Source organism: Piliocolobus tephrosceles, chromosome 13, assembly GCF_002776525.5.
Source record: "Piliocolobus tephrosceles isolate RC106 chromosome 13, ASM277652v3, whole genome shotgun sequence".
In the NCBI taxonomy this organism is placed as follows: domain Eukaryota; kingdom Metazoa; phylum Chordata; class Mammalia; order Primates; family Cercopithecidae; genus Piliocolobus; species Piliocolobus tephrosceles.
Window position 1 is genome coordinate 11246593 of NC_045446.1, and position 19061 is coordinate 11265653.

The 19061-nt window shown below is 49.7% G+C and overlaps 2 protein-coding genes across 2 annotated transcripts; one reads left to right on the plus strand and one right to left on the minus strand.

Annotated features, from left to right (window-relative positions):
• The first annotated feature begins 723 nt into the window (after window positions 1-723).
• Window positions 724-18589, plus strand: TUT1 (terminal uridylyl transferase 1, U6 snRNA-specific). Its single transcript, XM_023189467.2, has 9 exons — window positions 724-1492; window positions 3962-4152; window positions 10468-10783; window positions 10966-11066; window positions 14840-15309; window positions 16290-16399; window positions 16558-16668; window positions 16841-16933; window positions 17383-18589. Exons 1-9 carry the CDS (start codon window positions 1297-1299, stop codon window positions 18543-18545), a joined length of 2751 nt encoding a protein of 916 aa, XP_023045235.1. The 5' UTR covers window positions 724-1296; the 3' UTR covers window positions 18546-18589.
• LOC111524323 (L-lactate dehydrogenase B chain-like) lies at window positions 11666-13008 on the minus strand. Its single transcript, XM_031936733.1, has 2 exons — window positions 12231-13008; window positions 11666-11912 (listed from the first exon to the last, which is right to left on the minus strand). Exons 1-2 carry the CDS (start codon window positions 13000-13002, stop codon window positions 11866-11868), a joined length of 819 nt encoding a protein of 272 aa, XP_031792593.1. The 5' UTR covers window positions 13003-13008; the 3' UTR covers window positions 11666-11865.
• Window positions 18590-19061: the final 472 nt, after the last annotated feature.

Below are 19061 nucleotides of genomic sequence, written 5' to 3' on the forward strand. Positions count from 1 at the left end.
CTTACGGTGTTTCTTCCTCTGTTTCCCACCTCTTACTCTCCTCTCCCTTTTACTTAAGGAATTCTGGAAGTTGCTAGCAGCCAGGGTAACATGTACACCACCTTGGTGGTGGTGATGGGGGTTATAGGAGGATCCCCTCACCTAGCTGTGTGGTGTATTTGGCAGACAAGAATTCTAGCACTGAACCACCTGAGCACCTCTAGGTGTATGTGTACAGCCTGCTGCTTCAGGATCCTCAAGGCCAGTCTCAGCAACTGCCTTGATACCCTGGTCAACTGTAGCACCGTTTCCTGCCTGAAAGGTTTGGGACACTGAGATCAGATGCCTGAGCTGGGCCCATTAGAAGGAACACCTTAGGAGAGAGAACAAGAAGTTCAGCCTACTATGTGCTCCTTGGGCACTTCCTTTAGAGATGGGGAACAGCCTCAGCAGTTGTGACTTGCTCAAGGTCAAAGACCTTGGTGTCTGCCTTAGGTCCATTGCTCTTTGCGCCATTCAAAGCTGTGGGCTGAGCCCATCTGAAAGACCTCTCCACTTCGTTATGATCCCTGTCCCTAGCGCATCCCCAGCTCCTGTAGTCCCTCCCTGTACTGAGCCTACACCTCGGCGGTGTTGGGAGGAACTGACAATTATACTAGGTGGGGGTTGACAGCATTCGGCCCCTCCAGTGTCTTCACTCAGTTATCGGTACTCGGTTTTGTCTTGTCGCACTGCTCTGAGGTGCGCCAGTGGCCCTGGCGCCTCGGGAGTACACCATGCAGCCCACTACTGCGGAAGGAGTGGGCCTGGCTCCAGGGACCTTGTGGAGTCCGGAAGGTGCCCGGTGGTGGCAGAGCTCCCCAACCAGGGCTAGAAGCAGTCGCAGAACATCCGTTTTGCGAGAGGACAGGGGGTGGAGGGAGGAAGTAACAGCCCTGAAAAGGTTGGAAGTCCAGGAACAGGCCTGGGCTCCGTGGGGCAAAGGATTGGAAGCCGCCGATCCTCCGCCTTTATTCGTCGGGTAAATAAGGGTCGAGGGTACAGACACAAGGGTGTCTACTGCGGGGTGAAGGAGCTGCAGCTAGACGCTACCGGGCGCCGGCCTTTGTGGCTGCTGTCATAAATATTCACGACGCTTTGGGCCAATCAACGCCTGAACACCTTAAAGCACACCAATCGGCTTACCGCATGCAGATAAGCATCGTAACGCGCGGCTTTTCCTAAAACGGGCGGGGGACTAGACAGCGGCTAGGATGGGAACCCGGAGTCGAAGAAGCTTGGTTTCCGGAGGAGTGTGTCCGCGCAATTGGACGACTTATGTCACTTCCTATCGGACCGGCGGAAGTAGCTTCCGAGCGCGTTGCGCTTCAGGGAAGTGGGTTCCGGTCGTGGCAGAGGTGCTTGTGTTTTTGTCGGTACAGGAGAGTCGCTATGGCGGCGGTGGATTCGGATGTCGAATCGCTGCCGCGTGGGGGTTTCCGCTGCTGCCTCTGCCACGTTACTACAGCCAACCGTAAGCGGTGGCTAGTGAGGGACCCGGGTGGTTGCGGGCTTTCATCTTTTGATCCTGGCGAAAGTTAGGGTTATAGGTAATCGTTCCTGTCAGGTCGGTTGGTAGGGTCTCTCACCTCGGTTTTTACTCCGCAAGTCTGAGGGGATTTGGAGAGTCGGGAAAGTCCCACCACATTACACTCCTCCTCAGTATACGAAATGTCCACAACGCGTTTTATTGTTTTATTCCTTCTTTAACCATCATCTATTGGACATATGCTCTGTGCCTGGTATTCTGCTGATCTTTAGGGTGGGGGAAGGAGGTTCAGAGATGAAGGAGCTCACCGTCTGGAGATGGAGAAAGTTTCAGTGCTTTATAGATATGTTTGGAGAACTGTGGGACCACAGAGAATCAATAACTAAATCAGAGGAGCCCTACAGAGGACCTACTCAAAGGCGGGGACGGATGAAATAGATGGCCTGAATGACTAGACCATAAGATACCAGTGAGGAAGAGACAGAAGATGGGTTTGGAAAAATAGACAAGGTTCTTGTGTGACAGACAAGGGGTTCACTGTAACTTCAAATTCCACTTTTTTTTTTGAGACAAGGTCTCGCTCTGTCACCCAGGCTGCAGTGCAGTGGTGTGATCTTGGCTAAATGCAGCCTCAACCTCAGCTGCAGAGCGATACCTCTGGCTAGCCTCCCAAGTAGTTGGGTCTACAAGCGTGCACCACCATACTTGGCTAATTTTTTTTTTTTTTTTTTTTTTGAGACGGAGTCTCGCTCTGTCGCCCAGGCTGGAGTGCAGTGGCACCATCTTGGCTCACTGCAAGCTCCACCTCCCAGGTTTCCGCCATTCTGCTGCCTCCGCCTCCTGAGTAGCTGGGACTACAGGCGCCCGCCACCATGCCTGGCTATTTTTTTTATTTTTGGTAGAGACGGGGTTTCACCGTGTTAGCCAGGATGGTCTCGGTCTCCTGGCCTCGTGATCTGCCCGCCTTGGCCTCTCAACGTGTTGGGATTATGGGCGTGAGCCACCACGCCCGGCCTTGGCTAATTTTTTAATTTTTTGTAGAGATGGGGTTTCACCATGTTGCCTAGGCTGGTCTCCAACTCCTGGCCTCAAGCGATCTTCCCATCTTGCCCTCCCGAAGTGCTGGGATTACAGGTGTGAGCCAATGTGCCCGGCCCTACTTTTGAAGTCTGGAATCACAATCTGCCCTAAACAGGGTCTACTTCCATTCTTCCTTTTCTCTGTGAATGGCACTATCACTGTTCATCCAGTAAGCCAAGCCAGAAACCTAGGAGTCTTCCTTGGCCCCACATTTACTTTGATGACATCAAGCAGCTAACTCATACTAAAATAATAGCAATGGCTAGTTTTTCAACATTTACCATCTACCAGACTCTGCCAAGTGATACATATGAATAATACCTGTGTGTGAGGTGCTAGATACTGTTATTTCCATTTTATATCTGAGGAAGTTGAAGCATAGTGAGGCTTCATGACTTGACCAAGGTCTCACACAGCTTGACAGAGCTGGGATTTGAACTTGGGCAATGTGATTTCAGATCCTGCCCTTGACATCACTATGTCATACCATGTCCAGAGATGATCCACGAAGTATTCCAGGATCTGAATTTTTTTTAGTTCTTCTGTAGATGACCTGGATAAGTTACCTGTTAATTTATTTCCAGCTCTACCTAGCACAAATAGGTGGTTTAAGAAAGACTTTACTATCACACTGTTCTTTAAGTAAAAATAAACGAAATACTTATAGTGTAGCCAGTTCTCCTGGGAACCCGTCTCTACTAAAAATACAAAAATTAGCTAGGCATGGTGACACACACCTGTAGTCCCAGCTACTCAGGAGGCTGAGGCAGGAGAATTTGTAGAACCCCGGGCGGCAGAAATTGCAGTGAGTGGAGACTGTGCCACTGAACTCCAGCGGGGGCAACAGTGAGACTGTTTTTAAAAAAATTTAAAAGAATGTACTATTTAGACAAAGTTATAAGAGAGGAAGGTGAAGGCCGGGCGCGGTGGCTCAAGCCTGTAATCCCAGCACTTTGGGAGGCCGAGACGGGCGGATCACGAGGTCAGGAGATCGAGACCATCCTGGCTAACACGGTGAAACCCTGTCTCTACTAAAAATACAAAAAACTAGCCGGGCGAGGTGGCGGGCGCTTGTAGTCCCAGCTACTCGGGAGGCTGAGGCAGGAGAATGGCATAAACCCAGGAGGCGGAGCTTGCAGTGAGCTGAGATCCGGCCACTGCACTCCAGTCCGGGCGACAGAGCAAGAGTCCGCCTCAAAAAAAAAAAAAAAAAAAAAAAAAAGAGAGGAAGGTGAAAGGAGCCAAGACTTTGTTTAGTCAAAGATCACAGTTTCTGTGGCTTGGAAGGATCAGTAAGATTTAGGTATACAGAGAGCAAAGGCAGACACACTGAAGAGTGCTTTGGATGTTTTTATCTCACACTTGTCTTTGCAGGACCCAGCCTTGATGCCCACTTGGGAGGCAGAAAGCACCGGCACCTGGTGGAACTACGAGCTGCAAGAAAGGCCCAGGGACTTCGAAGTGTGTTTGTCAGTGGCTTTCCCAGGGATGTGGATTCTGCTCAGCTCTCTGAGTATTTCCAAGCATTTGGACCTGTGGCCAGTGTTGTCATGGACAAGGACAAGGTAAAGTGAATGACTCTCGGGGTAAAGAATGAATCAGGACTGGGTGCGATGGCTCAGACCTGTAATCCCAACACTTTGGGAGGCTGAGGCAGGCGGATCCATCCTGAGGTCAGGAGTTGGACAACATGGTGAAACCCCCCCGTCTCTACTAAAAATAAAAAATTAGCTGGGTGTGGTGATGCATGCCTGTAGTCCCAGCTACTTGGGTGGCTAAGGCAGGAGAATTGCTTGAACCTGGGATGCAGAGGTTGCAGTGAGCTGAGATCATGCCACTGCACACCAGTCTGGATGACAGAGTGAGACTCCATCTTTTTTTTTTTTTTTTTTTGAGACGGAGTCTGGCTCTGTCGCCCAGGCTGGGGTGCAGTAGCCAGATCTCAGCTCACTGCAAGCTCCACCTCCTGAGTTTACGCCATTCTCCTGCCTCAGCCTCCCGAGTAGCTGGAACTACAGGCGCCCGCCACCTCGCCCGGCTAGTTTTTTGTATTTTTTAGTAGAAACGGGGTTTCACTGTGTTAGCCAGGATGGTCTCGATCTCCTGACCTCGTGATCCACCCGTCTCGGCCTCCCAAAGTGCTGGGATTACAGGCTTGAGCCACCGCGCCCGGCCAAGACTCCATCTTAAAAAAAGAGAAAAAAAAAAAAAGAATGAATCAGATGTGCTTTGTACCAAAAAGACGAGAGAGAAACCAACAGCTTCTTTGAGCTGGTTCCTAATGTGGCTTGTTCTTGATGGACATCACAGTATTTGGGCTAGGCCAACTTTGGGAGCTTCTCACACTTCCCCCGCCCTTTGAATTTTTATTTTTATTATTTTTTTCAGTGCAGTGGCACAATCTTGGCTCACTGCGACGTCTGCCTCCTGCGTTCCAGCAATTCTCACACCTTAACCTCCCTAGCAGCTGGGATTACAGGTGCGTGCCACCACGCCCAGCTAATTTTTGTATTTTTAGTAGAGATGGGGTTTCACCATGTTGGCCAGGCTGGTCTCGAACTCCTGACCTTAGGTGATCCGCATGCCTCAATCTCCCAAAGTACTGGGATCACGGGCATGAGCCACTGCTCCCAGTCGCACCCCTTGGATTTTATCACTTCACCAGAGTTAGTCATTGGAAGATTTTTTTGTGTGTGTCATTTATTGATTCAGTGAATTCTTTGCCAAATATTTATTCACAGCTAACTTTGTGCTAGGCACTATGCTTAGGGCTGCATTCTGGGTAGTGAATGGGATAGATATAGTCCCTGCTCTTACAGAGCCTATAGTCTAGAGGAGAAAGTGAACAATTAAACAAGTAATTATAGTGAAAGTTGGTGCTTAAAGAACAACATACCATTGGATCAACTCTACAAGAACCTGGTTGATAAACCAGTTAGTAGTTTATTAACTTACACTGAGAGCTACTGAGGTTGTTTGGTTAGAACACCCTGTCCTTTGGAGAGTGTTAAACAAGCTCATGCTTTTTGTGTTGCCTCCACGTAGGCTTTGTTAGAATCCCTTCGGTCCCTTGAAAAAAGTTTACTGTTGGCCGGGCGCGGTGGCTCAAGCCTGTAATCCCAGCACTTTGGGAGGCCGAGACGGGCGGATCACGAGGTCAGGAGATCAAGACCATCCTGGCTAACACGGTGAAACCCCATCTCTACTAAAAATTACAAAAAACTAGCCGGGCGCGGTGGCGGGCGCCTGTAGTCCCAGCTACTCGGAAGGCTGAGACAGAAGAATGGCCTGAACCCGGGAGGCAGAGGTTGCAGTGAGCTGAGATCTGGCCACTGCACTCCAGTCTGGGCGACCGAGCGAGACTCCATCTCAAAAAAAAAAAAAAAAAAAAAAAAAAGTTTACTGTTGAGGTGCTGTGTTCCTTGGTCATACTGTGGTTCTGAGGCTGCACTCTTGTTATGTAGGCATGGCTTAGGTGATCCCAAATATCCCTTTGCAGCCCAGGTTATCTTTTAGAATGGGGTGGAGCCTGTGTTTGTTAGGGATTGCATTCAGCAACCAAACTACAAATGGCTTAAACAATAGGAGCTTAGTTTTTCTTTTTTTTTTTTTTTTTAAGACTATTTAGAATGTACTATTTAGACAAAGTTATAAGAGAGGAAGGTGAAAGGAGCCAAGACTTTGTTTAGCCACGGCGCCTGGCTAATTTTTTGTATTTTTAGTAGAGACCGGGTTTCACTGGGTTAGCCAGAATGGTCTCGATCTCCTGACCTCGTGATCCACCTGCCTCGGCCTCCCAAAGTGCTGGGATTACAGGCGTGAGCCACCGCACCCGGCCGACACTAACCTTTCATGCTCTGCCATACAACCTGCCCCTACTTCTTACCTGAAATATGGGGCAGCAGTATCCCAACTATGAAGAGCCACAAGCCAATAATGGCAGAGTGGGAAAACAGCAAAGCCCTGAACTGTCCAGGTCTGAACTTCTTGTTACATGAGAAAAACTGCCGGGCACGGTGGCTCAAGCCTGTAATCCCAGCACTTTGGGAGGCTGAGACGGGCGGATCACGAGGTCAGGAGATCGAGACCATCCTGGCTAACACAGTGAAACCCCGTCTCTACTAAAAAATACAAAAAACTAGCTGGGCGAGGTGGCGGGCGCCTGTAGTCCCAGCTACTGGGAAGGCTGAGGCAGGAGAATGGCGTGAACCTGGGAGGCGGAGCTTGCAGTGAGCTGAGATAGCACCACTGCACTCCAGCCTGGGTGACAGAGTGAGACTCCGTCTCAAAAAAAAAAGGTTAGTGTCAGGGAGTGGTGGCTTATGCCTGTAATCCCATCTACTCTGGAGGCTGAGGCAGGAGAATCACTTGAACCTGGGGAGGTGGAGGTTGTGGTGAGCTGACATTGCACTCCAACCTGGGCAACAAGAGCGAAACTCCGTCTCAAAAAAATAAAAGGTTATTGTCACCTGAGTCTAAGTCCCATCCTCCTATTTTTTTTTCCTTTTTTTCTGAGAAAAATGCCTTTTTTTTTTAGAGGGAGTTTTTTGGTGATAGAATTCTGGCCACTGAGATATAAGTAGAAGTTTACTGAGGAGGCCTTTAGGAAAAGTATTTTTCTCGGCCAGGCACAGTGGCTTACGCCTGTAATTCCAGCACTTTGGGAGGCTGAGGTGGGAGGATCACCTAAGGTCAGGAGTTCAAGACCAGCCTGACCAACATGGTGAAACCCTATCTCTACTACAAATACAAAAATTAGCTGGGTGTGGTGGCCCATGCCTGTAATCCCACCAAGCAATTCTCCCGCCTCAGCTGCCTGAGTACCTTGGGACCGCAGGCGCGCGCCACCACACCCGGCTAATTTTTGTGTTTTTAGTAGAGACAAGGTTTCACCATGTTGGCCAGGCTGGTCTCGAACTTCTGACCTCAGGTGATCTGCCCACCTCGGCCTCCCAAAGTGCTGGGATTACAGGCATGAGCTACCATGCCCAGCTGACACAGTCTTCTGAATCTGCTAATCCTGCCCTCCTTAATGCCTTCTGTGAGGTTTTGGAGAAAAATAGGAGCACAGACAAACCCGGTGAAAGGGACACTTTATCTCTAGCTGGGGCTGTGGTTACTTGGTGGTGTACCACCAAGTACTTGGTGTACAACTTGGTGGTTACTTGGTGTACAACTTGGTGGTGCACTGCAGTCTGGTAAACTGTGGTTGATTAGAGTCGGAAGACTGGCCTGGGCAGGTCCAAGTAGCTAACTTTGTCTTTGGCTTCACTTCGGTTCTTTGCTGTGTTTGGCCTAAGGGTAGAAGTAAGTCTGGGTGTGGTGGTGTGCCCCTGTAATCCTAGCTACTGAGGATGCTGAGGCGGGAGGTTCTCTTGAGCCCAGGAATTCAAGGCTACAGTGAGCTATAATCACATCACCGCACGCTAGCTTTTTTTTTTTTTTTTTTTTTTTTTGAGATGGAGTCTCGCTGTGTTACCCAGACAGACACCGTTGTTCAAATCAGGGTCTCAATTCCACTCCCTTCATCTGAATGTCTATCTTTATGCTAGCACCACTCTGTCTTGGTGCTACCTTACTATAGCAGGTACCTTTTTATGAACAAGATGAGGGTCCAGCTTTACCAATGGAGGATATAAAAGAATATGGACTTTTTCCCTAAAGCAGTCCTGTTTTCCCTCCTTTTTTTTTTTTTGACACAGAGATTTGCTCTTGTTGTCCAGACTGGAGTGCAATGCACAATCTCGGCTCACAGTAACCTCCACCTCCCAGGTTCAAGCAATTGCCTCCTGAGTAGCTGGGATTACAGGCACGCGCCACCATATCCAGCTAATTTTGTATTCTTAGTGGAGATGGGGTTTTGCCATGTTGGTCAGGCTGGTCTTGAATTCCTGACCTCAGGTGATCCACCTGCCTAGGCCTCCCAAAGTGTTGAGATTAGGCATGAGCCACAGTGCCCAGCGTTTTTCCTTACTTGCTGAGATTTTACCTTTAAAAAAATATGGCCAGTGAATATCACTGAACTCACCAACTTACAACAGTGTAGTTGTTATATTGCTGTTATTCCTAGATGGTGAGTTCTTGAAGATAGGGTTTGTGAGTTTATATTTATGCCTAGCACAGTGTTCATTACATGAATTGATTTTTTTAAATTTTAATTATTTATTTATTTATTTTGAGATGGAGTCCCGCTCTACTGCCAGGCTGGAGTGCAGTAGCATAATCCTGGCTCACTGCAATCTCTGCCTCCTGGCTTCAAGCAGTTCTCCTGCCTCAGCCTCCTGAGTAGCTGAGATTACAGGCACGTGCCACCACGCCCGGCTAATTTTTGTATTTTTAGTAGAGATGGGGTTTCACCATATTGGCCAGGATGGTCTCGATCTCTTGACCTTGTGATCCACCCACCTTGGCCTCCCAAAGTGCTGGGATTACAGGTATGAGGCACCACACCTGGCGATTTTTTTAAATTTTTAAAGTGGACTCATTCCATTACATGGATCCTTAATAAATGTTAAAAAATTCTAATTATATCAGGAAAAGTTATAGGGTGGGTCATAGTGTAATCACCTCATTGGAAAGAGTAGGGGACAGAAATAATACAGATAAAATGAGGTTTTTAGAGGCAGACTGGGGTGAGAGAAAAATGTGTGGGATAGGAGTGAGGGAAAGAATTGTTTTTCTACTTTTTTTTGAGATAGGGTCTGTGTCTCTCAGGCTGGTGTGTAGTGGTGCAGTTATGGCTCAGTGCAGCCTTAACATCCTGGGCTCAAGTGATGTTCTTACCATAGCCTCCCAAGTAGCTGGGACTACAGGTGTGTGCTGCCATGCCTGGCTACTTTTCTTTCTTTCTTTTTTTTTTTTTGAGACGGAGTCTCACTCTCTCACCCAGGCTGGAGTGCAGTGGCGCGATCTTGGCTCACTGCAAGCTCTGCTTCCCGGGTTCACGCCAGTCTCCTGCCTCAGCCTCCCGAGTAGCTGGGACTATAGGCGCCTGCCACCACGCCCGGCTAATTTTTATGTATTTTTAGTAGAGACAGGGTTTCACCGTGTAGCCAGGATGGTCTTGATCTCCTGACCTTGTGATCCGCCCGTCTCAGCCTCCCAAAGTGCTGGGATTATAGGTGTGAGCCACTGCGCCCGGCCCGTTTTTTTTTTTTTTTTTTTTTGAGACAGGGTGTGGCTCTCTCACCCAGACTGGGGTGCAGTGGTGCGATCTCAGCCCCTGGGCTCAAGCGATCCTCCCCTCTCTTCCTCTCCAGTAACTGGGACTGCCTGGCAAATTTTAAATAATTCTTTGTACTGGCCAGGTACGGTGGCTCACACCTGTAATCCCAGCACTTTGGGAGGCTGAGTTTAGGAGTTAGAGACCAGCCTGGCCAACAGTGGTGAAACCCCATTTTTACTAAAAATACAAAAATTAGCTGGGCATCTTGGCATGCACCTGTAATCCCAGGTACTCGGGAGGCTGAGGCAGGAGAATCGCTGAGGCAGGAGAACCTGGGAGGCAGAGGTTGCACTAAGCCGAGATCACCCCACTGCATTCCAGTCTGGGTGACAGCATGAGACTTCATCTCAAAAAAAAAAAAAAAATTATTTATAGAGATGGGATCTCACTATGTTGCCCTGGCTGGTCTCCAACTCCTGGGCTCAAGCAGTTCTCCTGCCTCAGCCTCCCAAAGTGCTGGGATTACAGGCACGAGTCACTGCACCTGACTGAAAATTGCTTTTCTAAATATGTCCCCTGTTATTATGAAAACAGCAAGCAAATATTCTCAATTTATGGGATAGTCCCCATTTCTAATATTCTCATCCACTGTAGATCATGTGCTTAGGTTCTTGGTTCCAAAACCATCATCTCTGCCCCTGTCGTTGTTTACCAGGGAGTGTTTGCCATTGTGGAGATGGGGGACGTGGGTGCTCGAGAGGCTGTCTTGTCACAGTCCCAGCACAGCCTGGGAGGACATCGCCTGCGTGTCCGCCCACGGGAGCAGAGGGAGTTCCAGAGCCCGGCCTCCAAATCCCCCAAAGGAGCGGCCCCCGACAGTCACCAGCTGGCCAAAGCACTAGCTGAGGCCACAGACGTGGGGACACAAATGATAAAGCTTGTGGGGCTGAGGGAATTGTCCGAGGCTGAGCGGCAGCTTCGGAGCCTGGTGGTGGCCCTGATGCAGGAGGTCTTCACAGAGTTCTTCCCTGGTAAGTTACCTCCCCTACTATGTCTGAGCCCTCCCTGGCCTTTGCTCCCCTGTGTCTATATCCCCAGTCCTCCCTCCACTAGAGGTGTTTGGTTGCTTTTCCATCTTTGTGCTTCCTTTTGTTGTTCCTCCCCCTGCTCCTCCCTAACTTCTCTTGACCTTTCTTCTCTGCTTGGCACCCAGGCTGTGTGGTCCACCCTTTTGGCTCTTCCATAAATAGCTTCGATGTCCATGGCTGTGATCTTGACCTCTTCTTGGATCTGGGTGACTTGGAAGAGCCCCAGGTGAGTGAGTGCCCCAGGGAGGCAGCTGGGAAGAGTCCATGAGAATGGCCATGTGACTGTGGGCAAGTCCTTTAGCTCTCCATACCTTAGTTCCTCATCTACAATGCAGATAATAGGACCTACCTGAAAGGCTTTATTGTAATTGGAGAGCTGTGAATATGGATGCGTATTAGATGGGATGAAAATGAACTGACAGGGCCAGGCACGGTGGCTCACACCTGTAATCCCAGCACTTTGGGAGGCTGAGGTGGGCGGATCACCTGAGGTCAGGAGTTCAAGACCTGTCTGGCCAACATATAGTGAAACACCGTCTCTACTAAAAACAAAATACACTGGGCATGGTGGTGTACACCTGTAGTTCCAGCTACTTGAGAGGCTAAGGCAGGAGAATCACCTTGAACATGGGAGGCAGAGGTTGCAGTGAGCCAAGATTGCACCACTGCACTCCAGCCTGGGGGACAGAGGGAGACTCCTTCTCAAAAAAAAAAAAAAGAAAGAAAAAATGATTTGACATGGATACCTGGCAGTCGTAACAAAAAACATTTTCAAAATGGTGTGTGCAATATGATCTTATTTTGGAAAAAATAATTTTTTTTTTCCACATTACAATAGTTAATTTTATTTGTTCAAGAGCTCATATTGCAAGCATTAAACCAAGCATAGGCTTTGATTCTGTGAGCCCAAATTCACATATTGAAGAAGATCAAAGCAAACTGCGATCCATATACACGGATGAAACTAAAGGCTCAGAGTTAATAACATTGTAGTTTTTAAATTTCTATAGCCTAGACCCCAGTAGTCACAGGTCTTTTAGGTCCTTCTGGATGTCCCACAGGGTATCTGCACTTTTCTTTTTTTTTTGTTTTTTTTTTGTTTTTGAGGTGGAGTCTTGCTCTGTCGCCCGGACTGGAGTGCAGTGGCCGGATCTCAGCTCACTGCAAGCTCCGCCTCCCGGGTTTACGCCATTCTCCTGCCTCAGCCTCCCGAGTAGCTGAGACTACAGGCGCCCGCCACCTCGCCCAACTAGTTTTTGTATTTTTAGTAGAGACGGGGTTTCACCGTGTTAGCCAGGATGGTCTCGATCTCCTGACCTTGTGATCCGCCCGTCTCAGCCTCCCAAAGTGCTGGGATTACAGGCTTGAGCCACCGTGCCCGGCTCTGCACTTTTCTTGAGCTGAGCAACTTCATTATCCTTTAGCTTCTGGTTGATAACGCTGGTTAATCCTCGGGCATTGAGGATACACGGAAGGCTCAGGAAGACTTCATTCTCGATGCCATACATCCCCTTTACCATTGTTGACACAGGATGAATCCTGGATAGATTTTTCAACATGGATTGAATAAGATCAGCCACACTTAATCCAATAGCCCAGTTGGTATATCCTTTTAGCTTGATGACTTCATAGGCACTTTCAACCACCATCTTATGCACTTCCTTCCAATTTTCACTATCATTGTCAGTTCCCATTTCTGTATTCAACTCCTGGAGAGAAACACCTGCCACATTCACGCCACTCCACACAGCCACACTTGAGTCGCCATGTTCCCCCAAAATCCATCCATGGCAGCTGCTGGGATGAATGCCAAGTTTTTCAGCCATAAGGTAGCGAAATCTAGCAGAATCCAGATTACATCCACTTCCAATCATGCGGTGTTTGGGTAATCCACTTAGTTTCCAGGTAGCATATGTAAGAATGTCCACTGGGTTGGAAACCACAATTATCATGCAATCAGGACTGTACTTGACGATCTGAGGAATAATGAATTTGAAGACATTAACATTTCTCTGCACCAGATTGAGCCGACTCTCCCCTTCTTGCTGACGGACTCCTGCAGTTACCACTACAATCTTAGAATTGGCAGTCACAGAATAATCTTTATCTGCCACAATTTTAGGCGTCTGAAGAAATAAGCTCCCATGCTGCAGATCCATCATTTCTCCTTTAGGAAAAAATATATTAAAGAATATACAATAAGGTCCTGTTAGTTTTGCTTATGTGTATTTTCTTTTCTTTTTTTTTTTTTTTGAGACACAGTCTAACTCTGTCACCCAAGCTGGAGTACAGTGCTGTGATCTCTACTCACTGCAACCTCCACCTTCTGGGTTCAAATGATTCTCGTGCCTCAGTCTCCCAAGTAGCTTGGAATACAGGCACACGCCACCATGCCTGGCTAATTTTCTGTATTTTTAGTAGAGATGGGGTTTCTCCATGTAGGCCAGGCTGCTCTTGGACTCCTGGCCTAAAGTGATCCACCCACCTTGGCCTCCCAAAGTGCTGGGATTACAGGAATGAGCTACCATGCCCGGCCACTTACCTGTATTTTCTAACATCTAATGTACAGATTCTGTTTTAGGAATAGAAAAGGATTATTATTATTACTTAGAAATAGGGTCTCACTATGTTGCCCAGGCTGGTCTTGAACTCCTGGGCTCAAGGAATCCCCCTGCCTCATTTTCCCAAATTGCTGGGATTACAGGTATAAGCCCCCATGCCCAGCCTATTATTATTTTCAAAAAATAGACTTGGCTGGGCGCAGTGGTTCACACCTATGTGATCCCAGCACTTTGGAAGGTCAAGGCAGGTGGATCACCTGAGGTCAGGAGTTTGAGACCAGCCTGGCTAACATGGTGAAACGCCGTCTCTACTAAAAATAGAAAAATCGCTGGGCACGGTGGCTCAAGCCTGTAATCCCAGCACTTTGGGAGGCCGAGACGGGCGGATCACGAGGTCAGGAGATCGAGGCCATCCTGGCTAACATGGCGAAACCCCGTCTCTACTAAAAAATACAAAAAACTAGCCGGGCGAGGTGGCGGGCGCCTGTAGTCCCAGCTACTCCGGAGGCTGAGGCGGGAGAATGGCGTAAACCCAGGAGGCGGAGCTTGCAGTGAGCTGAGATCTGGCCACTGCACTCCAGCCTGGGCGACAGAGCAAGACTCCGTCTCAAAAAAAAAAAAAAAAAAGAAAGAAAAATCAGCCAGGTATGGGTATGGGGGCATTCGCCTGTAATCCCAGCTACTTGGGAGGCTGAGGCAGGAGAGACAGCTTGAACCCGGGAGGCGGAGGTTGCAGTGAACCAAGATCGTGCCACTGCACTCCAGCCTGGGTGACAGATTGAGACTCCATCTCAGAAAAAAAAAAAAAAGACTTTATTTTTTAGAGCAGTGTTAGATTCACAGCAAAAGTGAGCAGAAAGTAGAGTTCCTATATGCCTGCTGCCCCCGCAACAGGAGTTTTTAAATGTTTTATCATTCTTTTTATCGTTCTCTACACACACACTTTCTCTATTTATATTTTCTGAATCATCTGAGAGAAGGTTGCATGTATCACATTCCTTTACCCCTCAATATTTCAATGTGTGTTATGCAAGAACAAAGGTATTCTAGTGTATAACCACAGTACTATTGTCAAGTTGAGAAAATGTTACATTGATACAAATGTAAACCTTTAGACTTTACAGTCCATACTCTAATTTGGTCAGCTGTCCTGACAATGGACTGTTATGGTTTCTCTTTAGTCTTCTTTAGTTTGTAATAGTTCCTCTGTTTTTGTCTTTCGTGATAATGACATTTTTTGCAGAGGTAGACCTTTTATTTTATAGAATTAAAAGGTTATCTTTAAAAAAAAGGTTGCTGTGAAGATTAAATGAGTTAATATGTATAAAGCCCTTAGAATATTGCTGAATAAGCTGGAAGTAATATTATCTTGGGGATAGAGATGTTCTCGGCTTAGGGGACAGCAGAAGCATTTCACTCAGCTCATTTCTGTCCACAGCCAGTCCCGAAGGCTCCAGAATCTCCATCGCTGGACTCAGCTCTGGCTTCCCCACTGGACCCTCAAGCCCTGGCCTGCACCCCAGCCTCCCCTCCAGATTCACAGCCTCCAGCTTCTCCCCAGGATTCTGAAGCCCTGGACTTTGAAACCCCTTCCTCCTCCCTGGCACCCCAAACTCCGGACTCTGCCTTGGCCTCTGAGACCCTTGCTTCTCCCCAGTCTCTGCCTCCAGCCTCACCACTGCTGGAGGACAGGGGAGAGGGGGACCTGGGGAAGGCCCTGGAACTAGCAGAGGCCCCAAAGAGGGAGAAAGCAGAAGGGGCAGCAATGCTGGAGCTGGTGGGATCCATTCTCCGGGGCTGTGTCCCTGGGGTATATCGAGTCCAAACTGTGCCCTCCGCCCGGCGCCCTGTGGTCAAGTTCTGTCATCGGCCTTCAGGTCTCCACGGTGACGTCTCCCTCAGTAACCGGTATCTTTCTTTTTTTCTTTTTTTTGAGACAACATTTCGCTCTTGTTGCCCAGGCTGGAGTGCAATGGCGCCATCTTGGCTCACTGCAACCTCCGCCTCCCGGGTTCAAGTGATTCTCCTGCCTCAGCCTCCCAAGTAGCTGGGATTACAGGCATGCGCCACCATGCCCAGCTAATTTTGTATTTTTAGTAGAGACGGCGTTCCTCCATGTTGGTTAGGCTGGTCTCGAACTCCCAGCCTTAGGTGATCCGCCTCCCTCAGCCTCCCAGAGTGCTGGGATTACAGGCGTGAGGCACCATACCTTTCTTTGGGGCAGGCCAGCTGAGAATTCTGGGGTGGGCCAGGAGGGAGTCTGGCTTGGGAAACTCCTGCACCTGCCAAGTCCCAAGTTTGTCCTTGTTTGGGACTATCCCTCTTTCTGTCCCTTGTCTCCTCCTGCCTGGCTTCCATTTCAGTGTTTGTAAAGTGTGTTCCTTAGAATACTACTTTCAAGGGATGTAGAAAAGAGTTCTGCGGTTGAATAAATTTGGGAAATTCAAAATTAGATGCAAAAAGTTTTCTCCATTTCCTCCCTTCTCCCCTTGCCTTGCGTTCTCTTTCTCCTTTCCTTCCTTCCTTCTCTCCCTTCCTGTCTTTGTTTCTTTGCATAGTAAAGGCTCTGGGCAGTCTTTTTTTTTTTTGAGATGGGATGTTGCTCTGTCACCCAGGCTGGAGTGCAGTGGTGTGAGCATGGCTCATAAGCAGTCTTAAGAATAATGTGCTGTGAATGTCCAGGATGGGCGTACAGGATGAAGTGTTTCCCGAACTCCTTTGTCTTTTTGCACACGGTCTCACAAGATCAGTGCTTGAGCAAGCTTTGGGGAAACTCTGTTTTGGCCTTATTCCAGCTGGCCCCAGTTATACAAGTCTGGAATGAAAGCTGGGGGTGGTAGGTTCTGATGTCCCCAAGCCCTAACAACCTTGTCCCTGCTTCATCCCAGGCTGGCCCTGCATAACTCCCGTTTCCTGAGTCTCTGCTCTGAGCTAGATGGTCGAGTCCGGCCCCTCGTGTACACCCTCCGCTGCTGGGCTCAGGGCCGGGGGCTTTCAGGTGAGAATGCATCAGGACAGACTTGCGGCTGAGTCAGGACAAAGGCAGGGATTCAGGGAGAGAAGGGAGGTCAGAATGGGCACCGAGGTTGAGAAAACTGCCAGTGGGGGGATTGGACGCACCTCTGATCTAACTGGAATTACTGCTTATTTACCCAGGGAGTGGCCCCCTTCTCAGTAACTACGCCCTGACCTTGCTGGTGATATATTTTCTTCAGACCAGGGACCCTCCTGTGTTGCCCACTGTATCCCAGCTCACCCAGAAAGCAGGTACTCGGCCTAGCTTCCACCCTCTCCATCTTGTTAGCTTCCTCTCTTCTTCATCACACTTAGATACACCAAAGCAACTCTGGGAATGAGATCTCTGCTATCACCCCCATTTCTACCCCAGCCCTCAATCTCCCTGCTTCCAGACTGACTCTCACCTTTTTTACTTTCACAGGAGAGGGGGAGCAGGTGGAAGTCGATGGCTGGGACTGCAGTTTCCCCAGGGATGCCTCAAGACTGGAGCGCAGCACAAATGTGGAGCCCCTCAGTGAGTTTGGGGAGCCTGGTAGAGGACTAGTAATGATGTTCATCAACAGTAGGTAACATATATCACACTGTGTGCCAGGCATGGTTCTCACAGAAAACCTGTGAGACACCTAATATTATTACTGCCATTTTACAGATGAAGAAACCATGTTTGGGAGCAATTAAGTGACTTGCCCAAGGTTACACTGGCTAGCAGGGAGCAGCAGCATCTGGGCAGGGAGATCATGTGGGGGCAGGGAGATCATGTGGGGGCAGGGAGATCATGTGGGGGCAGGGAGAGGGGTCTGACCCCTTGTTTATAGGATCAGAGAAGCCTAGCTTCCTGGGACTCTGCTGAGCCCCTTGGAAGGGAAAAAAGAAAGTCCTGCTAAGGAAATGGCTGTGGTGCAGGACCTGTGTCAGTTCTGGCCTCTAAATGACCCCCTTTCCCCACTCTTCCTCCTCCTCCAGGTTCCCTGCTAGCCCAGTTCTTTTCCTGTGTATCTTGCTGGGATCTTCGTGGCTCACTGCTGTCCCTGCGGGAGGGTCAGGCACTGCCTGTGGCAGGGGGCCTGCCCTCTAATCTCTGGGAGGGTCTGCGCCTTGGCCCCATGAATCTCCAGGACCCTTTTGACCTGAGTCACAATGTCGCAGCCAATGTGACCAGCCGGGTGGCTGGGCGCCTACAGAACTGCTGCCGAGCGGCAGCCAATTACTGCCGAAGCCTCCAGTACCAGCGCCGGTCCTCCCGGGGTCGGGACTGGGGGCTGCTCCCTCTTCTGCAGCCCAGCTCCCCCAGCTCCCTACTCTCTGCTACTCCGATCCCTTTACCCCTTGCACCCTTCACCCAGCTCACTGCTGCCCTGGTGCAGGTATTCAGGGAAGCACTGGGGTGCCATATAGAACAGGGAACCAAGAGACCGCGGTCAGAAGGAGGTGGAACTGGGGAATCCTCTCAGGGAGGGATGAGCAAAAGACTGAAACTAGATGGACAGAAAAAGAGCTGTGAGGAGGGGAGAGAGGAGCAGCAGGGATGTGCAGGGGATGGGGTAGAAGACGGCGGGGAAGACGGGGTAGAAGAGATGGTTATAGAGGTTGGAGAGATGGTGCAGGACTGGGCCATGCAGGGCCCTGGGCAGCCAGGGGAGCTGCCCCTGACGACTGGAAAGCATGGAGCCCCTGGAGAAGAGGGGCAGCCCAGCCATGCGGCCCTGGCAGAGCGGGGGCCCAAGGGACATGAGGCAGCCCAAGAAGGGAACCAGGGTGAGGCAGGGAAGGGGGCATCCCTGCCCTCCTCAGTGAGCTGGCGCTGTGCCTTGTGGCACCGAGTGTGGCAGGGGCGGCGGCGAGCCCGTAGACGCTTGCAGCAGCAAACCAAGGCAGGAGCTGGAGGTGGTGCTGGCACAGGAGCAGGGTGGCTGGCAACTGAGGCTCAGGTCACCCAGGAGCTGAGAGGACTGAGTGGTGGCGAAGAGAAGCCAGAAACTGAGCCCCTGCTGAGCTTTGTGGCGTCTGTCTCCCCGGCTGACCGAATGCTAACTGTGACCCCGCTCCAGGATCGCCAAGGCCTGTTCCCTGATCTCCATCATTTCTTACAGGTTTTCCTCCCTCAAGCACTTAGACATCTCAAGTGAAGACATGGCCCCTAAAGGGCAATAAAGCTGCTAGTTTATTAATACAGAGTCTCCCGTTTCCTTTCATTTCCATCTGGTCATAATGCTTCGCCTCCCCCAGTTGAAGCTGCTCTCGTCTGACCCCGAACATGGGTCTCTCCCGGCTGCTCTCCACCCCAGCAGCCTCTCCTTCCCACAGTTCGCACAGCTTGCGGGGAGTGCGGGGGCAGCACCGCGCGTGGCACCTGGCACCCGCGCAGAGTTCCTGAATGGCAGAGCGGTGGGTGGCTGGAACAGTACTGACAAGAGCCAGGTTTGCCTCCACATTCTTCCTGCCGCCTCAGATTAATGGGGACAAGGATCGAGATTTGCGTTCAGGGTTCTTCATTCTCTCCTTTAAACGAGGAGAGTTCATCCCGTTCTTAAACTGGGTAAAAGATTTCAAACCTGAACATGAGTCAAAAGCCATGAACATCAGAAGCGACGATGTCAGGTCTTCCAGCGTCAGCCCCTCCAGGGGCCGAGTCCAGAGGAGGT